This window comes from Schistocerca piceifrons, chromosome X, assembly GCF_021461385.2.
Source record: "Schistocerca piceifrons isolate TAMUIC-IGC-003096 chromosome X, iqSchPice1.1, whole genome shotgun sequence".
Lineage (NCBI taxonomy): Eukaryota > Metazoa > Arthropoda > Insecta > Orthoptera > Acrididae > Schistocerca > Schistocerca piceifrons.
In genome coordinates this window covers 238,516,133-238,537,903 of record NC_060149.1, presented here as the reverse complement: position 1 = coordinate 238,537,903, position 21,771 = coordinate 238,516,133, and the positions used below count along the sequence as shown (strand labels likewise).

The following is a 21,771-nucleotide window of genomic DNA, read 5'->3' as shown; positions in this document are numbered from 1 at the left end:
TTTATCTATTTTTTCGTATGCCTTCATTGACTAGATCACTATGGATTAATTGGAATGAAAGTAAATCTAGTCTAATGTAATCTAAGAAGCACAAATCTTGGTAGGCTGCCTTTACTGCCAAAGTACACTGAAGCCATGGCTTGACGTAGGATGTCACGATGAACAGGCAAACATCAAACAGTGCTACCTTCTCCTATTCAACTGAGTACAAAGTAATGATATTCTTAGGAAATATATAGCTCTCACCATCCATTGAGCTTGGTGTATGGCACCTGGAGGCCGTATCTTGAACTTTCTGTCTGTATCTCCACCTAAAAATATAACAGAAAGCTCCATCAACTCTCGGTAATCATCTCTGATTATTTCTATTGTCAGTTCAGTACGGTAAAACTCAAGCAGATTGTCAATTTCTGAAACAGTGAGGTGCATTGCGACCTTTTCTTTGTAGCACTGTATGTTATCTGGATTTACGCTTTTCCAGTTATCTCGGAACTTTTTGAAGAGTGGAATATCAGGACTTGTTGTCACTGAACTGATTTTTACCCGGAACACGTTTTTTTAACACTAGTTCATACACGTGGTGGCGGCAAGGAAAAAGAATGACACTTCTGTTAAGTTTTTGCTCAAGTAGCACACAGGCACCATTGATATGGCCTGTATTTGAAGCCGTAGTATCACAACAAAGAAACTGCACTTTGTCTTCGAGATTCCAGTCCACAATCGCGTTACAAACAGCTTTCGCCTGTTCACATCCAGAAGAGCTTTCCAACCTTGGCACAGCAATAAGTTGATCTTTATTTCTGTATGAAATAGCTATCGGAAGACGTTCTTCTTTTGATTACCGATCATGTGTAGCAGGCAACAGTTCGCCATCCCAATGAACAGTCACAACAACTGGTACCTCGTTTTGAAAATTAACTTTTATAGCTTCCGCACACTCTTTGCGTTTCTCTGTACAAATTCTTTGAATCGAGGACTTACTTATAGGAAATTCATCATTATTATATCCAAGTGCCTTAATGGTAACTTGAAGAATATACACTGGATCTCCCACACTCAACTGACACCTGCTGCTACTAATTTTGGAGTAATGAAATTTTTACGCGTAGTTGTTTTACTGGTTCCAGATTTTATGTTCTCAATGACATTTGGGACATTTTCTTGCAAACACATCTCATTTTCATTACGATCTGAAGATGAGTCATTTTATAATGCTTTATAAGACGCTGTCGAAGGAGCTGACATGGAAAAATATTTAGCACGTCAGTTTTCGCCCTCAATAGTTCTGATGCGTGACCTTTCCTCTTTATAAGCCATTTTCTTGTCCACTCCAGCTAAGTGACCAGGCCGACCTGGCTCTCTCTGTCGCTGTGAAAAGATTTTATCTTCATTGATTTTCATTAACTGAAGTGCATCGGCGTGTGCAATGTCGAACAAATTATCCAAATTGTTGACAAACTCTTGTCGACGCTGCTAAAATACCTTTTGGGTTTTTTGTGCATTTTTTTGCAACACCCTCCAAACTTGATGTAGGTTCACTAATTTCTTCACACAATTAGGTACAGATTTGGTAGGTATACGCGCCTTTTCCCAGAAGATCATACATTCCCGAATAGCGAGATTTGCACTTTGACTGACAGTTAAATTCACTTCCCCGATATTATAAAATAAAACTGCTGGAACTTGTCCATGAGATGGCAGTTTTGAACCTTTTATCTGATGTTTTACCGCACCTATTAAAAATATATGCGTTTTAGAACTACTACGTAATTCCACTGACATTTTCACTTACTGACAACAATTTAGACTAACAATTTTAGAGACAAGGGCGCGCACCTTCGCCTATCTTACCAAGTACAGCCAACCTGACATGTTTCATTGCAAGTCGGCACGGGTTGCCAACATCATAAGGCTCTGAAATTTTACATATAGTTGTTTTGGCATCGTACGAATAAATTAAGAGGGTATGCATTCAAACAAAAACTACTTCGAATTTTTGGGACACCCTAACCACTATGGGCCTTTCTGCAACAAAGAAATAGCAGCTGCTGCAAGCAACTGGTCAGCAGCTGGGGTCCGACGCACCCATCCTGTACATTGTTAATAAAGTAGAATTGTAGTTGATCAGTGCCTTTCTCAATTGTTGGACCTCCCGCGTCACTGGCACTAATCCACAGCTCATTCCTGTGCCATTCCTGTACCTCCTACACTTCTGTGAGTTTTGGAGTGTTATTGTTCCAGTTTCATCTAGACTGAAAATGCATGATCCTACAACAAAATTTGGCTGTTGGCAAGGAAACAAACGCATTTTTGATAGAAAAAGATCTGTATGGAATGGAATCGATGAGGTTCTCCTGAATATCCCACAGATATGACGTAGCATGCACAAAACCTTGGTTTATGAGAGAAACATTCTCAAAGCATGATGTGTTCATTATACTGAACTGGAGTTATTATACCAAGAAAGACACACTGAACCATTCAACAAACAAGGGCTGACCATAGTGATGTTTTGTAGCAGAATACTAGAACAAAGTAACCTTGCTGTGATCTGCTGACATCTCAGCTTCTGTGCTAAAAACAACCAGTTTTTCAGTGACTCAAAGAGAAATAGGCCTACAAGTCCTCCTGGACATCTTCATGGATACATAAATCTGCATTTTTTCTAATCTTACTAAGTTTACCTAACAACACTTTGCAACTCTTGGAATAACAAGACTATGATAGTGTCCTAATAAAGCACAACTATCAAACCTACTCATCATAGAGTGAATAGTCCTTTTTCATGTGCCACAAACTACATAATAGTAAAACACATGAGAATTCCTACTACCAGAGAGGCAGTAACTACACAGTTCCATAACATCTGTAAGCAAGTATCTTGAAATGCTAGAAAACAGTTCTTCACATGGTATGGCCAAGTTATATTACTTAGTAAATTTTGATGAAATCATCAATCATCATAATCAGCATGTCTGCAGCTCATGGTCTAGTGGACTGGGTGTTTGTGTTGTCCTCATCATTTCATCATCATCATCATTCATGATCGTGGCTAGACTGGACTGTGTAAAAATTGGAACTTTATATAGGTGCTGATGACTGCACAGTTGAGTGCCCCACAAACTAAACATCATCATCATAACCAGCATGTAAGCTGAAGAACTACATCACAGGATATTGCAGATGTGAGTAGTTATCACAACCACCTTTATCAGCTAGTAATTTCCAAACACGTATGGGTTGTCACCTAATAGTACTGAGGTAGCAGGTGCACTAGGGATTGATACCATACAATCACAACATTGATTATGAGTTCTGTGAATAATAACACAATCCACAAACAGCAGGCAGTTTTTAGAAGCATAGGGCAATTTTCATCCCAAAGTGCATTAAAAAAGTGCAGACTTCACAGTCTTCAGTCATTTATGAAGGAAAATAAATACCACACAACCTGGAGAACCCTGAAAAAATCCACAGACATGGGATTCCACAAGCATAACTTAGGTGAGATTATGAGGAACTTTAGCTGAGGGGTGAAACTGGATACACACAGATGGTGGACATTAGCTCTAATAATGTAACAATCATAAGTTTTTGCTACTAAAAGACTGAGAACACCTCTACCACATATGACAGAGTGATACATGCAATAGCTGTCTCTTTCAAAGAGTCAATTTGGTCTGCCACGTACAAAAGTGACCCTCACTACGGACAAATGCATGGCACTCTACCAAACTATGTCATGGACAACTATCAGATATGACTGACAACACAATACAACCAACATGTCAAAATCTTGGCAACAGAGTTAAGTTGAAAGATTCTGTTCAGAGCAAGTTTAGCACCAAATTACAAAGTGTAAGTGGCAAATAAATGATGTAAACAATTTCTGTCAAATAAGATCACAGTGCTATATAAAAGGGAGATACCAAAATGTGGGAGATGCTGAAATGACAGCACATATCCACACTTTAATGAAACAACACTAAATTTCTTCCATAAGCCAATGTTTTTCATATTCTGCAGGAAAGAGACAGTAGATTTCAGCAACCTACAGAACTTGTTAGCAGCAAACTATTAGTACATGACAAAACATAACATCACCAGAATCATGCATTAAAAATTTGTATATCAGGTCAGACTCTTATAGGCAATAATTGCTGTCACATAAATTGTAAACATCCAAGTACAAGATGTAACTTGAACTGATATTGTTGCTGAAGAGTTAAACTATTCATGGGTTATTTTCCTTGTTGTGCCTATGAATACATTGGCAAAGATACCCACAAATATCGCTCAAAGGACAATGACATATCAACATTGATTAAAAGCTCCACACACGTTTGAGTACTGCATTTCATGCTAATACAGGATCCAGACTGTATGTTGCTTGAATACATCTGCAGGGAGTTTACATGTGTGCCATTTGCATTGAATTCATACATCACCCATTCGACATGCCCACATTCTGTGTCGATCATAAGTTTACTCGACATCTGTAGCACCATATAGAAGAGTGTGTCCTGTGAATCAAGACATTATCACACTGCATGTGAAATTTTATGTCATCAGAATGGGAGAGACTGCAATCAACAAGAGTGCTCATCTAATATGCTGTAGTGTCTCTCAGAGCTTGTGAATAAAGAAGATGAGGTAGAGGATATTATACTTGGTACTTGGTGCCAAGGTGTTTCACAGGAGAACAACAGTCTTTCAGGAAAAGAAACTAAACTTATCAAAAGATAAATGTTGTGCCTATATAGAGTGTTTCAATAATGATACTAAAAAGACTAGTTGGCAAGCTGGTGTTACTACAAGGAACTGGAAAAAAAGACAAAAGGGCCGTTGTAGACTGAAATAACTAAAACCTGTAGTTACTTAATAATTACAGCGTGTGACAGATCAGAAATCAGTTTCGATTTAAGCTCGGTAGGCATATACAGAACATTGCAAAAGTTTTAACACAATCCACATTGATTTACTTCTTTTTTCTCGAACCATTAAATGCTATTAGAAATTTCTGTGTAGTGAATAAATGAACAAATTGTAAGGGAATACATCCAAAAAAATTATTATACATATGGTATATGCTCTCAATACATGGAGAGAAAAAATGACAAAAGCAATAGTTTTTTGAGACTTCATGACTTTTTAATGAAATTTCTCCTACACATGGCTTCTATGATGTACATCCAATGCAGGAAACACAGTTTGCACCTGTCCTCAATACATCTATGCAAACAGCTATGGTCACATGCCATGTGTTTCCAACAATCAATACATGTGGATCAATAGGCAAAATCACATGCTATTGCATTGTGATCTATCTCATATTTTTCTATAAGTCTCACTTTCTTATTAACAGAAACAAAATTTTCAGTCAGTATAGCTTAGTCAGTTGGGCAATAGTAAGGGTAATAACCTATTTTGTACAAGCCCCTACTAGTACCTTTACCTAGGTTTACTTAAGAAGAATCAAATGTCTCACTGACTCAGCTGTAATGACCAAACATCTTTATAAACTGCACACTCCCATCAAAACAGACATGCAGTGACATGTACAGACATGCTCATAAAACAGTAGACATCATTTAAAGATTTAATTAATTTATATTATTTAACCAATAAACAATTGAAAATACATTTTCAACAGAACATGTCAATTAGTTTCTTGTGAGCATTATTAAAAACTATTTTCTCTTTATTTTCTGATCATAATTTATCTAATGACAGACATACTCCTCAATACTGTACACATTAGCTTCGGAAAACAGTCACTCTTTAGCCCAGCTCATTTTCTGTTGTTATTTGACAAAAACATACAAACACATGCTGCTCAATGCTTTACTACAGATGTCTTTCTTTGACTTATACTGCTAAAAAACGTCGTGTGACTAGGGCCTCCTGTCAGGTGGACCATTCACCGGGTGCAAGTCTTTTGATTTGACGCCACTTCGGTGACTTGCGTGTCGATGGGGATGAAATCATGATGATTAAGACAGCACAACACCCAGTTCCTGAGCGGAGAAAATCTCCGACCCAGCCGGGAACCGAACCTGTCGCACTGACCACTCAGCTACCGGGGGCGGACACTTCTGCTGCTGAATGCTTTACAATGTGTGTGCGTTGTTTTCATGTTCCATGGACCATTAGCATGATAAACTGTAATGATGTGGAATGAATCATTTTACATTGGCATCAAAAATTAATTTGTAAATATGGCTACACACTGAACATTTATTTATTTATTTATGTTTTAAATATACAGATGTGTATTAGCAGTTCCTATCCATCACCTTTTACATGTTACAATAATAGAAATTCATCTATGGAATAAAAGGAGTTGTCAAGGAGAATCTTTCTCTGTTTGTTTTCAAATTTTACTTTGCTGTTCATCAGATGTTTTATGTCACTGAGTAAGTTATCAAAAATTTTAGTTGCAGAAGCATTCACTCCTTTTGTGCTAAAGATAACTTTAATGTGGTGTAATGAATGTTATTTTTCCTTCTGGTATTGTAATTATGTATAGCATTGTTCCTTTTGAACTGCAGTGGACTATTTACAACAAAGTTCATGAGGAAATAAATATACTGTGAAACAGTAGTCAGAATGCCCAACTCCTTAAACAGATGTTTACAGGGTGATCACAGGTGAGCACTACATATTATTCTTAAAGCATGTTTTTACACAATGACGCATTTCTTTCTTAAAGATGAGTTACACAGAACGTTATTCTGTATCACATTATTGAATGAAAATATGCAGAACATGCCAGTTTACTGATTTGTCTCTCCCCAAGATATGAAAATGTGGCTGAACTAAGTTGTTTTAGGAGTTCCAAACTGTCCTTTTTCCAGTTTAAATTCTCATCAATATGAGCACCCCAAGTTTCTATCCTATTCATTATTTCCTCATCACGTGTTACACTTCACTGGTGTAGTACCCCTAGATGTGCAGAACTGAATGTGTCATGTCGTTTCAAAATTAAAGGTGAGACCATTTCAAGAAAACCAGTCACTCATTCTTTTAAGAACATTGCTTACCATTCCTCCAGTTTCTGTGGATTGATTACAATACTAGTATCATCTGCAAAAAGAACTAATTCTGCTTGTTGTATATTAGAGGGAAGAACCTTTAAATGTGTGAGGAATGATAATGGACATAAGATTGAGCCTCGATGTTCCCCTGCATGATTTCTCCCCAGTCAGTCCTGGACAACATTGATTGAATTACTAAGCACAACTTTCCATGTTCTTTTGGTTAGAATTGACATTATCTATTGGTTGGCTATACCATCAGTATCATTAAACTTCAATTTATCTAGCAGAATACTTTGATTCACAAAATCAAATGCCTTAGATAGATTGCAGAAAATACCAACTGGTGCTATTTTATTATTTATACATTGAAGTGGGGAAGCAGTGACTGTAGAGTTACTTGCTAAATGGTGGTGTCACTAGCATTTCTGCAGGTATCAATTCACAATAGCAGTCAATGTTCAATGAAAATGGGTATTAAGTGGTGAGAAATTATTTTATTTGTTTACAAAATTATTATTCAGGATGGTGGTGATATTATTGATTTTGTAAAGGACTGAACAGAGTTTATTATTTGCACAGTGTGTGTGATAATGTAATAAAACTAGATTTTATGTTACAGTAATCCAATTGTTGTGTTTCTTATCAAACCCTGAGCATTGCACAAATGCCTTCTTCCTCAATAATTTCTCTGCAAGGCAGGCTTGTGGACAGTTAGTTTTCTGCATGTCCATAAAATCAGCCAATAATGTTACGCAATTGTTTACTGTATAATATATGTTCTCAGATTTGTTTCTTGGAATTTAGCTACCTTAAACATTTCAGCTTGGAGCATACACCTTATCAAACACTGCTTTGTGCTTGCTGATTCTTACAAAATATCCCATCCTGACCGCCACCACTGCTGTTGACCGTAGCTCTTGCTGCTCTGCCAAGCAATAAATACACCAACTTACCAGTGAACCAGAATCAAACATACACGGGCTGCTATCACAAAGAAAATAACCCACAGTCACAAAAACAGATACAAAACACTACTGAAGCATAACTGTAGACTTTCAGGTTACAAAATTGAAGATAAACACCATGCAGACTCTGAGAGCCATGAAACCTCAAGGAGAGAAAAAAGTCAATATATCCAAAGAAGTGACTGGTGCTGCAGGGATGATCTTGACAGTTTTGTTCTAAGAATAACATAATTACATTCATGAAATAAACAAAATTTTGTCAGTGCTAAAGCAGCTAACTGCACATGCAACATAGAAAACAGAAACAGGTTCCTTTAGTTTGACTGCTAACTGATAATGGCTGTGACATCATCAAGAAAACTGAATAATACACTAAATCCATTTATGTGTGTCTTACAGTGACCTTAACTTTTTTCATGGTTTTAAGTCATACATCCAATGCTCTACACTAACTTTGGAACTGAGCAATGTCAAAACAAGTGATGTAATATGAAGAACAGATTTGAGAGAAGTAGGTATTGTTTGAATCCAGGTGTTCTCTGGTCAAGGTTGGTGGGCAGGATAAGTCATGAGTGGCTCATTCACAGTAGAAACCTTTATATACTTATCAGCAGTTTACAATGGTAAACTTGAGCCACATCTTGTGAGCATTGGGTGGTGGGTGTTGAATTCACAGAACATGGTGCATAATATGTAGAGGTGATGTAGCCAGCAGTTGCAGACATCCACAGATTCTCTTCAGCACAGCAGCAAAGCAACCTTTTTTGGGCAACCAGCGGTGCTGGATGACCTTCACAGTGAGGTATCTCAGCTGGACTAGGCTGTAGGTGAAGGTGGCTAGCAGAGAATGATGGTGTGTGGCAACAAAGGCATCAGGTAAAACCACCTATACCTGCGTCTGGCTGTCGGCATCTGGCAATGGAGGGTGCCCATTGGCTCAGTGGCTGGGAGGACTTCAAATTGACCCTTGGCTCATCAGTGCTGTGGCTGGACCCCCTTGCAGGTGGGCCTGTCAGTATGATAGTCAAGCAATGGTGGCCTCATGGCGGTGGCCCACACTATGGCAGATGCTGTCTCTACAACTCATGATTTGATGCCCAACCTGGATGGACAGCCAGTATCTATATGCACATGAGCAGGTTTGTTGCTGAGTGGCCATCACAGGTGCCATGTATGTCACATGCCAAAGCATTTGTGGGTTTGGTAATCTTGTAGGTCATCAATAGGACAGGCATGCTGCAGCTCATAGGTGGGCAGCCTGGCATGATGCTTTGTCAGTGTGATGTAGCAGGTACTATGATTTCAGTAAGAAGCCCTTGTCTTTACTCACGCCATTACTCTCTTACACTCTTAGCAGAGTGCAGCCCTATTGTTATAGGCCTGCAGGTGGAAGGTCAGTAGAGGCAAGAACTGTGCGACTGCAGGTGTGCGGTATCAATGGACAGACCCTTATTTTTGTAAATTACGTGTATGACTGACATAGAAGTTCTCCACGTGATGAGTCAGTGCTGATGATCATTGTGGTACTGTCTTATATGCAGTGTAAAAGTCAATGGAAAAAATCTTTCATTACTTCAGACATAAAATTAGTGCCATGGTTGGTTGTCACAGTCTCCAGTGCCTCAAATTTCAAAATCCAGCTTGACTGATGCCGGAGTTACTATCTTCACTTGCTGATTTGACACAGCAATCACAGATAAATGACACAAACAGTGATCAATTATACCCAAAATAAACTGATTCTCTGCTGGAGTCTGTGCAAAGGGTCCAAGATTATCCATAACAATCATATGAAATGCTTTGTTGGCCTTTGGTGATCTCTACAATGACATTCGCTGGTGATTACACTCATCCCTTTGTGCACACAGCAGCAGTTTTCCACATATTGCTCCATGTCCTGCTTGTGCATTCTCCACCAATAATTCTCTCCAACATATTGGTTGGTAGTTTGGTGACCACCATGGCCTGCTAAGATAGACTTGTGGGCTTGCCTCAATGCCTCATCGCGTATAGTCACTGGCACAACTATATGTGATCTGCACTTTGTTTGTTTATGCAATACTCCATCATCAGCATAAAACTATTCGCATATCCTCCTGGCTGACAACGTAGTGCTAATGATGAACTTCCTTCAATATTAAATGGCACTTTCTTGAACTAAGTGTCAATTGTACTGCTGTTTACTAAACACATCCCTAAATGTATCCCATGTTCTTGGGTGTCCTTAGAAAATAATATAATGGAATCTAAGTATACCATACACTGTTTTGGTTTCAGGGCTCATAATACTCCATGTAACAGGCATTTGAAAATCATTGGTGCATACCCCAACAGCATTTAGTGGTAGTGGTAATGACCATATGGAGCCATACACTTGGGCTTATGACTGTCCTTTGGCACTACCACCAACTGACGATGCCTACTTTGTGTATCCAAGATTGTAAAATAACAGCATTGCCCCAGGTTAACCAAAGATTCTGTGATATTAGGCACTGTGCATGTATCTATGACCTTACATTGATTTAAATACCAATAGTCACAACAGCATCTATAGGTCTTACTCCTATCTGAGATTCTTTTTATACAATTACTACTGGTGCACTCCACCGGCTGGTACTCTCTTGTATTATTCTGTCACAGAACTGTTGATTTATAAATTCTTCCTCCACCTGTTGGAGGTGATATGGTAGTTGGTATGCTTTCCTGTACACCAGCAGTTCATTCTCAGTGGGAAGCCTATGCTATGTTATCAGTGTAGCTTTCAATCGTCCACAAGGATTAAATGATTCCTAAAAACTTTTACATTACTCCCCTGTCATTTCCTTACAAATGTGACACTCTTCACCATAGTGCAGCTATGTAGCTATATCAGCAGTGACATGGCTTACAACCTTTAAGACTGAAATTCCTATACAACTTTTCTAACTCCAACCCTTCCAGGTTGATGATGTCATGATAGCTCTTCTTCCAATGACTCAAAATTATTCATGCTGACAGGCACTACCTGGCATCCATGAAGCTCTTGCGCATATGACAAACTATAGCATACAAACCACTGTGCCTTGTTCAGTTTCTCATTTTATGTTAAGAGTCCAACTATATACAACGTATTCCTTAAGGTTATTTATTAAAAATAGACTGCAAAAGGTTTACGACGCGCACATAAGGACATTGTACCAAAACATTTTCAGTTTTACTGGTCCAAATATTTCACTGCACTTGCACAACAAAGATATGACAATACTTTTTGTATTTTTATTTTCAATGTCAGCACTTCCTACAAAGAAAAATATGAAATGTGAGAACAGAATTTTACATGGATTTAATCTTCTGCACTTCAATTCTTTCTTGACTCAAACCCTTTCGAAGGGCTTTGTTAGCACATCAACTGACTAGTTGGTCCTGCCAGTGTGTTCAATCCAAGGTCTGCATTCAAGAATCTCTTACTGATGTAGAAGTAACAAACTTTCATATGCTTTGATTTTCAAAGAAACATTGGATTTTTGGACAACTTCAATGTACTTACATTGTCAAAGTAGAACTTAGGTGATTTCATGTGTTTGGAAGTTCCAGTCAGTTAATACAGCAACCCCTCCAGCCAGACCAATTCCTTTGCCCCTTCACTTGCTGAGAGTATTTCTGCTTCCATAGGGGATATTGCCACTGTCTGTCATAAGTGAATGGTCCATGCTGGAGTCCCAAAACGGAGACTTTGACATCTGTTGTTAAATGTCTCTTGCCATTGCCATCTCCATAATCAGCATCACTGTTAACCTTTAAACCTCTTTGTATATGTAGATGGTTCCACAATCCATTGTATTCTTCAGGTATCTAAAAATTCATTTCATTTGATTCCAGTCTTGAGCCGTAGGATATTCCATGGCTCCAGGTGCTTTGTTCACTGTGAAAACCCTGTCTGGACGTGAGACGACTGTATTCAAACACATCAGACAACTCATCACCTTGCGATAAGGAACTTTGGCTGTGATCTTTTCTTCGACATTACTTCCTATGTGCCAACTGGCGCAGAAACTCCATTAGACTTGGCCACTCCAGACACTTCTAGAATTTCCCTTGCATAGTCCTCTTGGTTCACTGCTGCTGGACCATCTTCATTCTGCTGTATCTTCAGACTCAAAAAATTGTTGAGTCACTCTAACTGTATGAAACTCCAATTTCAATGTTTTCATTAACTCCTTAATATCTGCTCTGTTGCTGCCCAGAACTAAAATATTAACAACAAAGATTGCAACAGATAAACAATTATTCTTGCTTCAACAGTACAACAGACATGGATCAGCATCAGTTTTTAAATCCAGCCTTTGTCACAAAGTCTATGAAACGTTTGCCCCAACAACACAGTGCCTGTTCGAGAAAATACAGACTTTTATTCAGCAAACATACACGTCCAGTATCATCTTCAACTCCTTCAGGTTGTTTCACGTACACACCTTCCTCGAATACACCATTTACAAAAGCTGTTTTGACATCAAACTGATCAGGCTTCATTTTCTCTGCAGCAGGCACTGCCAATAGGGTTTGAATAGTATAATAATATGTAACAGGGCTGGATGTTTCTTCATGGTCGATTTCCTGCCTTTTGTCACACATGAACAGGTGAAACAAACTTTCCCATTTCCTAGTTTTCTTGCACAAGACCCACAGTGTTTGCAAAATCTGTGCACCACAGGGACACTCAGCAAGCACCCAAGTATTATTCTCTTTCCACGGACTTCAATTCTTCATGAATGGCCTCCAGCCACTGACTTTTATTGCTGGACTGCAAAGCTTTTCCTGATGATAGAAGTTCCAGCCATGTACACATAATCTCCACTGGTCATGCATTCTGGTTTCCTTCTTTCATGTTTGTTCTTCATTTATCACTTAATATTTGACTTGCTCCAGAACTTATGGTTGTATCCAAATCTTCCTCCTCTTCACTTAAACCTTCTGTTCTCTTGCCATGGCTGATTTTTCTGATACCTTTTTCTCATTGGAAGTCTGGTTACACTGACTCTGTTGGATGGTTTCATCATGGGCACATCCAAACTTAGAAACATTTGTGTGCAGACTGCATATTTTATGATGTGACTTAGTATAACCTTCCTCTGAGGTGGAATCCAGACCCTAACGACATCTCTGCATTTATGTACCCAACCAGATGTCCAGGCACAGCTTTGATGTTACATTTTCAATGAAAATTCTTGTTCACTTGCCATGTAACATTCTGTTTCAAAAGTTCTCAGGCAATTCAAGTTGCCTACTTGTTATCCATACCACAGTTCATGAGGAAGTTTGTTTTCAATACAGGACTTCCCAGTGCAATTCAAAAGGCGTGTAACAGTATTGAATGCTTCTGGCCACACTTCTTTTGGCAATTTACTAGGATTCCACACAGAATGAGCACACTCCACACTAGTGCAGTTTTCTCTTCCTGCAACACCATTTTGCTGTGGTATGCAGGGTGGGGTAATGTAAGGCTCTATGCCTCTGTTTACCAGCAATTCGGAGACTCTATTGTTATGAAACTCTTTTTCCTCTGTGACACCTGAACTGTTTGATAACACAACCATTTGTCTTAGCTTTATTCGAGAACTGTTATGGGATGGTGCCAACTTTACTGTCCTACTTCAGGAAGACAATTTTACGAAACTTGCTAAATCTGTCTTTAAAACATTATGGAACATGTTGTATGTTCCTTCACTCCAGGAAGGCATTTGACACCATCCCGCACTGCTATTGAAAATACAAAAAAAAAAAAGAGCTTACCAAGTACCAAACCACATTTACAAATGGAGGTGGAGGCTTTGGCAGTTGACCTTGAACTTAATAAATGTAAGATATTATGCATACCTAGGAAAAAAACCCATTGTTGTACAACTACACTATTGATGACAGATTGCTGGAAAAAGTATCTATAGTAAAATACCTACAAGTAACTATCCAGAGCGACCTTAAGTGGAGGAGGGGGGGGGGGGGAGTAGTAGTAGTAGTAGTAGTAATGATAAAAGCAGGTGCCACACTGAAATTCATAGGAAGCTCATTTATGTTCCATTTGCAGCTGCTTTTATGGAGAACAAGTGAGCACTTGTTTCAGGAAAATAAAACACATCTAAGAATTCAGGATTTTTTTCTGGCAATACTCAACTGCATTTGAATTTTCACAGTGTAATGACCGAATCATGAAGGTTTGCCAGAAAAATAAGAAATCATCTAGGTTTCAAAATTAACAGTAACTTAGATGGAGATATACAGTGACTTACAAGGTGCTTGTTCAACTGATTCTTGAGTATTGTTTATCGACGTGGGATCCTTACCAGGTACAACTGATAGAAGAGAGAGAGAGAAGATCCAAGGAAAAGTGGGATGTTTCATCATGTGATCGTTTAGTCACCGCAAGAGCATTGCAAAGATGCTCAACGAACTCCAGTGGCAGATGTTACAAGAAAAGTGTTGTGCATCAATTATAGATTTTCCATTGTAATTTCAAGAGAGCATTTTCCGGGAAGAGTTGGACAAAATATTACTTCTTCCCACATACATCTTGTGAAATGACCATGACCAGAAAATTCGAGACATTAGAGATAACACAGAGGATTGTCTACAATCATTCTTTCCATGGGCCATTCATGAGTGGAACATGGAAGAAGGGATCTGTTAGTGGTACCAGAAGTACCCTCCACCACACACTGTGAGGTGGCTTGTAGAGTAAGATGTAGATACGGATAAATGGTAGAGATCTTTTCCGAGAGACTCTATGGACATAGGTCCATTTACATCAACATGGATTTGTTCATCGGCAACCATCCATCATTCATTCATTCCCAAATGGCAGTCAATGCATTTCTACCACTGCACATCCATTTCAGAATTATTCTTTGTACCAATCCACACTGATGTTCATCTATTTCAAGAAACTTTCCATGTCTCAATGACCAAATGTCAAGAACATGAACTATGGCTGACATGATTGTCATCATTGTTTCCCCTGTCACTTTGTCTTCAATTTTGACACTTTCGTTATCAAGGCTCATGCAAAACCCTTTTCATGCAGCTGCTTTTATGGGGGAACAAGTGAGCACTTGTTTCAGGAAAATAAAACACATCTATGAATTCAGGATTTTTTTCTGGCAATACTCAACTGCATTTGAATTTTCACAGTGTAATGACCGAATCATGAAGGTTTGCCAGAAAAATAAGAAATCATCTAGGTTTAAAAATTAACAGTAACTTAGATGGACATATACAGTGCTAGTTGCTTTCCCCAATTGGTATGAGGTCATACACATGAAGAAACCAATGATTTCACACTTGCCGATTGTGAATTGAATGCGAAAGGCAATGCAGTCACATACTGTCTACAAGCAAACAGCCTCAAATGCAGTCTATAGAGGCCTCCAAATGACAAGCAGACAGAGTTCCAGCCAGCACCTACTTGTCCCTAGAAATCTAGGATGAATCCAATTGCTTGATGTAATTTTCAGAATAGATATTCAGAAGGGTCACTCATGAATTACTGTCCCTCGCACCTGTTTCAATTGCATGACTAGCTTGCATCTTATATCCCCTTTACTGTGGCTATCAGCAGTTATTTTGCAGCCCAAATAGCAAAAACCATCTTCTACATTTAGTGCACCGTTTACTAACCTCAATTCCTCAGCATCACATGATTTAACCTGAATATATTCCATTACTGTAGTTTTAGTTTTGTTAGTCTTTAGTTTTGTTGGTGTTCATCTAATAATCTGTTTTCCTGACACTATACTATTCAACTGCTCTTCCAGGTCCTTTGCCATCTCTGACGAAATTACAATGTCATCAGAAAACCTCAAATTTTTAGTTCATTCTCCTTGAATTTTAATTACCTTTCCTAATTTCTCCTTCGTTTCCTTTACTGCTTGCTCAAAGTACAGATTGAATAACATGAAAGATAGGCCATCATCCTGTCTCACCACCTTCTCAAGGACTGTTTCCCTTTCATATCCTTCAACTCTTAAAACTGCAGCCTGGTTTCTGTTGAAGTTGTAAAGAACTTCTCTCTCCCTTTATTTTATCCCACCTACCTTCAGAATTGTGAACAGTCAACACTGTCAAAATTTTGTCTAAAGCTACAAATGCCATAAATGGAAGCTTGTCTTTCTTTAACCTATCTCCTCAACACTGTGTGCACAATTTACTAGAGCTGGAGGCAATTCTAGTGTGGGCTGCTGAAACAGCCAGTGGTAGTGGCCTGCACATAGAATGTCTGTGACTGAGTAACAACAAGTGGGAAAGAAGAAAATGCAGCACGAGTACCAATTAAAATACTAAAAGGGAGGGAAACCTCATCTCACTTAAAACATCTTTATGGAAAACAGCTTCTGATTTAAACAAGGTAATGCCATATTGTCTGTCCAAAAGTTTCACATAAATCCTTCAGTGTATCTGCCCAATATCTAATAATCTACAGAAATTGCTTGGATATTTATGTCATCTACTTATATTAACATGCCATGGACTTATAGAATCGATGCCATGACAAATCGCAAATCTGTGACATGCCAAAGTAGTACCAACACACTCCTAAGAAACTAGTCATAATTTTGTGACCAATGTATAGAGAAATGGTTACGAAAGTATGCTGCCCCCCCCCCCCCCCCCATACAGCTTGTATATTACAAATAAATACTTGCACTATCTAGCCTACACTTAACATAAAAACTTCCTGCACAGATACTAATACCTAGAATAACTGCACACTGGACATTTACGAAAATCACTAGAGAAGTACTATTACAGGTATGGACAACCATGAGCTAAACGAGAGCATCTATCATACTGCACTTTACGGGTGCCTATGCATGACTACATGGTTCACCATGTCAATAAAATGACTTCTTATGATTACAAATAATTATGTATTGATTTCAAAAATTTCTGAAGCAAGCAGAAGTCATGAAAACCCTAACAAGCAAAGATGTATGAATTAACTATCAGTTTGAAGAAAACCATAACATGCAATGGATATTTACTAGTAGCAAGTGTACCCAGAGTCATTTTTGTGAAATTAATAAACTATTTCATCATTCACTGAGAAAATAACATGAGTTAACCTCGCTCTCCCATAGCTCAGAGCCTGTGCATGCTCTTGCATTTTAATTACTTATTTTATTTTATTGTTCTCCAATTAACCAGCAACAATTACTCAGATATAGTAATCACTAAAGCCTTTTCTACCAAACTTGACACTTATGCCACGAATACAGTATGTGATCTCGTGAACTGAAATATTAAGTAGTAGTGTAGAAATGTAGTTAATTTTGTGCTATTTCATCATTGTATCTATGCCTATTCTTGGAAGTTTTTCTAACTGTAAGAACTGACTGAAAGGTTTGACACACATCTTTATACAACTGGAATTTTTTTCATGGCTCTATGGGATCTCAAAAGAACCACAGTGAATATTCCTTTTGAGGACATTGAACTCAAAAGCAGATGCTTCAGTACTTGTTCCGGTATTTTTCTTTGCAAGAGCAAGAGCTATAATTTTGTTGCCCTTATTAGCTCTCAAAATTACATTGTTGGTTACTGTGCTGGTTATCCTTTCCATAATCAAAGCGACTGCTACAATTGCTGCTATGAATTTCTTGCAACTGGACAACATTACCTGGTGCTGTATGCCAATATTCCTGTAGAAAACAATAACAGTGCCGCTATCATTTTGTCATGTATTTCTTGATTAAAAGTGATATGATGGGGGGAAGGTGGATGGAAAAACATTCATTTCACAGTATTAATGTGAAAAATGAAGTTCCATAGTACATTCATACAGGAAATTATATGGCTAAAAAATAAAAGGTCAATACAGTACTGTATGAATAAATATATTTAAATATTAGGATAACACAAAACATAACAGCAATAACTTCTTAACAATCACATTTCATAACAGAGTGCCAATTACTTTGAATTAATCCTTGCTGTGCTCATACATTTCATATAAGTCATGCTTTTGTCATTTTGATTACAACACAATAAATTACACACATAGAAACACAAAGAGCAACACTTCATTTCCTAAACTATTTAACTTTTATATTATTGCACAATACACACTGTATTTTTTTATAAAAGCTTTGTCTATTACTAAGTACTTGATTAGTAAAAAAGAAATGCACAAATATTTTTTTGTTTGAAGAAATACCTATAATTACACATAAAATGCTGCTTCTGCAAGTTTGTGTTTGCACAGCATCACTTGAAAAAAGCTTTAAAGACTCCATGTGAGAATTACAGATCCATTTTCTTTCACTTTTTCATGGCTTATGGCAGATTACACCTTCATTGACATAATTTTCTTAGAATCTGACAGTGGTTATCTCTGCGATATTAAGTGTTTAAGTGAAAGGCCATAGATGAAAAGGGAATTTATGCTTCCCTGGAAGTTTCTGGACACAAGTCAAGCCACATTGTCTTTGCCTCATTTAGATCCATATTCTTCAGATCCAGCACAACCTGTAACAGTTCATTTTTGTTTAACATCTTAATATCTCTTACACTTACAAAAAAAAGAAAGAAAGAAAGAAAGGTGACAGAAACACAAACATTGCGCATACTAATAATATGGACTGTGTACTGAAGAATACAAAATGTGAGCATACAGTGCTTCTCCTTTTCAAAAACTGCTTAGATAATATTGTACACAAATTTTAAATAATTCCTGCAATTGAAATACATGATATTTTCAAGATGTATCTGGGAATTAACTCTGATATGAGTAGCATGTTGCCTGTCTAGCTTGTAGCACAACTGTTGCTAAATTATGATGGCCACTAGAGGTAAACAGTAACAGTGCTTTTTACAGTTCGTGTGGCCTGGTAAATAGCCAATGTCTTCACAAAATTTTTAAAAGCTGTGTGAATTTTCTTAAGGTCTTATTCCTATTATTGTCACAAAGATATTCAGATATCTGGAAAGAAACCTACAAAATGTAAATAACACCAATGATATGTTACTGGAGATGACTCACACTGAAATATCTATACTGTTTGAGTGTCAGTACATAGCTATTGAGAAATAAACTGTGGGATGACAGCCAACCTCAAATCTTAACCTTTCCTGTAATTCTTTACACAGTGTGGTCCAATATGCCTGGCACTAATAAGTTCTTGCAATTATAATGTAGTAGATAGCACTCAAAATAAACACAAGCAGTTTCAGAATGAAGTGTTTCCTACTGGTAAGTGCCAACAAGTCTGCATTGGTTTTAGGATGCAATATCATTTTAATTACTCTGAGTTAGAGACACAATATACTGGCTTGTACTTTCAGATGCAAAACATGTTAACATTAAAGTTATGGGGAAAAAACCAGAAAATTCAGCTTTAGATAAGCTATCAGCACTGAACCAAGATTATGGTGTGAGTGCACTAAAGAAATCCATAGCACACCACTGAATATCTTAGTTTAAGGACAGATGAAAGATGCTGGGAGATGAACTGCATTTTGGGGATCTTTTGGTATGTGAAAATGACTGAAGAAGTCCTAAATTTTAAAACGTGCATAACAGTCACCTTACGAGCAGCTACAATGAGAAGGGAAAGGGGAGGGAGGGAGGGAGGGAGGGGGGAGGACCAGGCTCACCTTTCAAATGGGAGCTCTTATCCTCTACTAGACACTAATACTGTGTTTTATTTCAGGAAGTTTGGCACAGTGGCCAGTTTTTCCATGATATAATTGCCACAGTCTGGCATTTCAACCATTCAGCTTTCAACATTATTACACACATATATGTTTGAATAGTCACAGTACTCTGTCATTTGATTATGTTGTAATGAGTTTGTGGGTTTTATACATTGCCTAATGCACCATTTGTTTGTTTTCACATATTAACATAATCTTTCAAAACTACTTCTCTTAACCTGCAAGAATAACTGTAATTAAATACCAGAATTTCTGTGATGGCATTTCCTCCAAGTTTCCTGAAAGACCATTAACATGAAGGGAAAATTTTCATGCTACTAGTGAGAGGTTTTATTTTAAAGTCAATACAATTTGTCCATAGTCTTTCAGGAAGTTGAATCCATCTCTGAAATGTAATTTTAAAAGGTCTGAAAAAATGTGAGTCTATGACTCCCATAACATTTCACTGAATTCAAAATATTTTCAAGTCACAACTTTCTATACATGTGGGAATATGTGAAAGTTATGAAGTTAAATCTTGTGAACAGAGTATAATTTATGCTTCAAATCCTTCAATTCCTCCATCATCAAAGTACCATTCTTGGCAGCTGCATTGTTTTGCATTCTAGGCCTTTCCTCACTTTCTTGTTTTCATCCAGGCCTTTTCTCACTTTCTTGTTTACCTCCAGTTGGTCCAAAAGACTTGCATTTTATTTCCCAGTTATTGTTTTACCCCTGTTCAAAGCACTAAATATGAACAACTTCATTTTCATTGTTGAAAACAATGGTCATACACCTTCTGGTAGGTGACATTAGTTTTTTTAAAGAAAGAAGTACCGTATGGACATGTTTGGGTGCAGCTAAAACTGGAAGAGCAGACAGCTTATAAATCTTCATCAGATTTGTATGAAAGAAGAGAAGACTGTGTTAAGTTAGTTTCATGTATCATTTTGAAGATAAATCATATGATGTGGAATGAGTCATTTTATATCCATACCACCTTTTACACATTAAAATAATACAAATTCTTCTACAGAACAGATGGAGTTGTCAAGGAGAAACTTTTTCAGTTTATTTTCAAATATTGCTTTGCTGTCTGTCTGATACTTTACATCACTGGTTGGCGATCAAAACTCTTGGTTGCAGCACTGTGTACCACTTTTTGTGTTAAAGACAGTCTTAATGTGCGTAATGAATGTCAGTTTTTTCTTCTGGTATTGTAGTTATGTACATCATTCTTCCTTAAGAACTGCAGATGATTAATTACAACAAACTTCATGAGGGAAAAATTATATTGTTAAGAAGTAGTCAGGATGGCCAATTTCTTAAAAATATGTCTACAAGATGATTGTGGGTGAGCACCACATACCATTCTTACAGCATATTTTTGAGCAATGAAGACCAACTTTCCTTCTTAAAGGTGAGTTACCCCAGAACATTATTCTATTTGACATTACCGAATGAAACTATGCAAAATATGTCAGCCCAAGATTTGCAATGAATTTAAGTACGACTGTGGGTGAACTAAGTTGTTTCAGGATTATCAAAACATGCCTTTACCAGTTCAAATTCTCATAAATATGGAAACCCAACAATTTTAAAGTTTCCATCCCATTTATTATTTACTCATTATGCATTACACTTATCATTGGTGTAGTACCCCTACAGGTGCAGAACTGAATATGTTGTGTATTTTTATAACTGAGGGTGAGATCATCTGCAAAAACCCAATCGTAATTTTAAGAACATTGTTTACCATTTCTTCTGAATGAGCCTTGTAGAAGTCCATATGTTATATCCCCCCTCCCCCAAATCAGAATAGTGTCCCCGAACTACACACTTTCAAATACTAAGTAGAACTTTCTGCCTTCTTTTGGTTACATTTGACACTATCCATTTGTTGGATATACCATCCACACCACAAAACTTCAATTTATCTAGGCGAACCCTGTGATTCATGTAATCAAACGCCTTAGTTAGATTGCAGAAAATACCAACTGTTGCTATTTTGTTACAGGAGAATACAGACTAGGTAAGAAGAAAGACAGGTGAGAGAGAGTCTGTGCTCTGTAATAAATTTTGGATAGTTAATAGCAATATACTGT

At 37.5% G+C, this 21,771-nt stretch overlaps 1 protein-coding gene across 2 annotated transcripts in view; it reads right to left on the bottom strand.

Moving 5' to 3' along the window:
- Nucleotides 1-17,912: 17,912 nt before the first annotated feature.
- The window catches only part of LOC124721308 (extended synaptotagmin-2-B), a 192,070-nt gene continuing 188,211 nt past the window's right edge, over nt 17,913-21,771 (bottom strand). Inside the window, exon 20 of one of the 2 annotated variants that reach the window (XM_047246219.1) lies at nt 17,913-18,499. In XM_047246219.1, coding sequence (XP_047102175.1) covers nt 18,413-18,499 — 87 coding nt within the window. In that variant the 3' untranslated portion in view covers nt 17,913-18,412. The remainder of the gene's footprint in view (nt 18,500-21,771) is intronic. The other variant, XM_047246220.1, reaches the window with a different exon arrangement.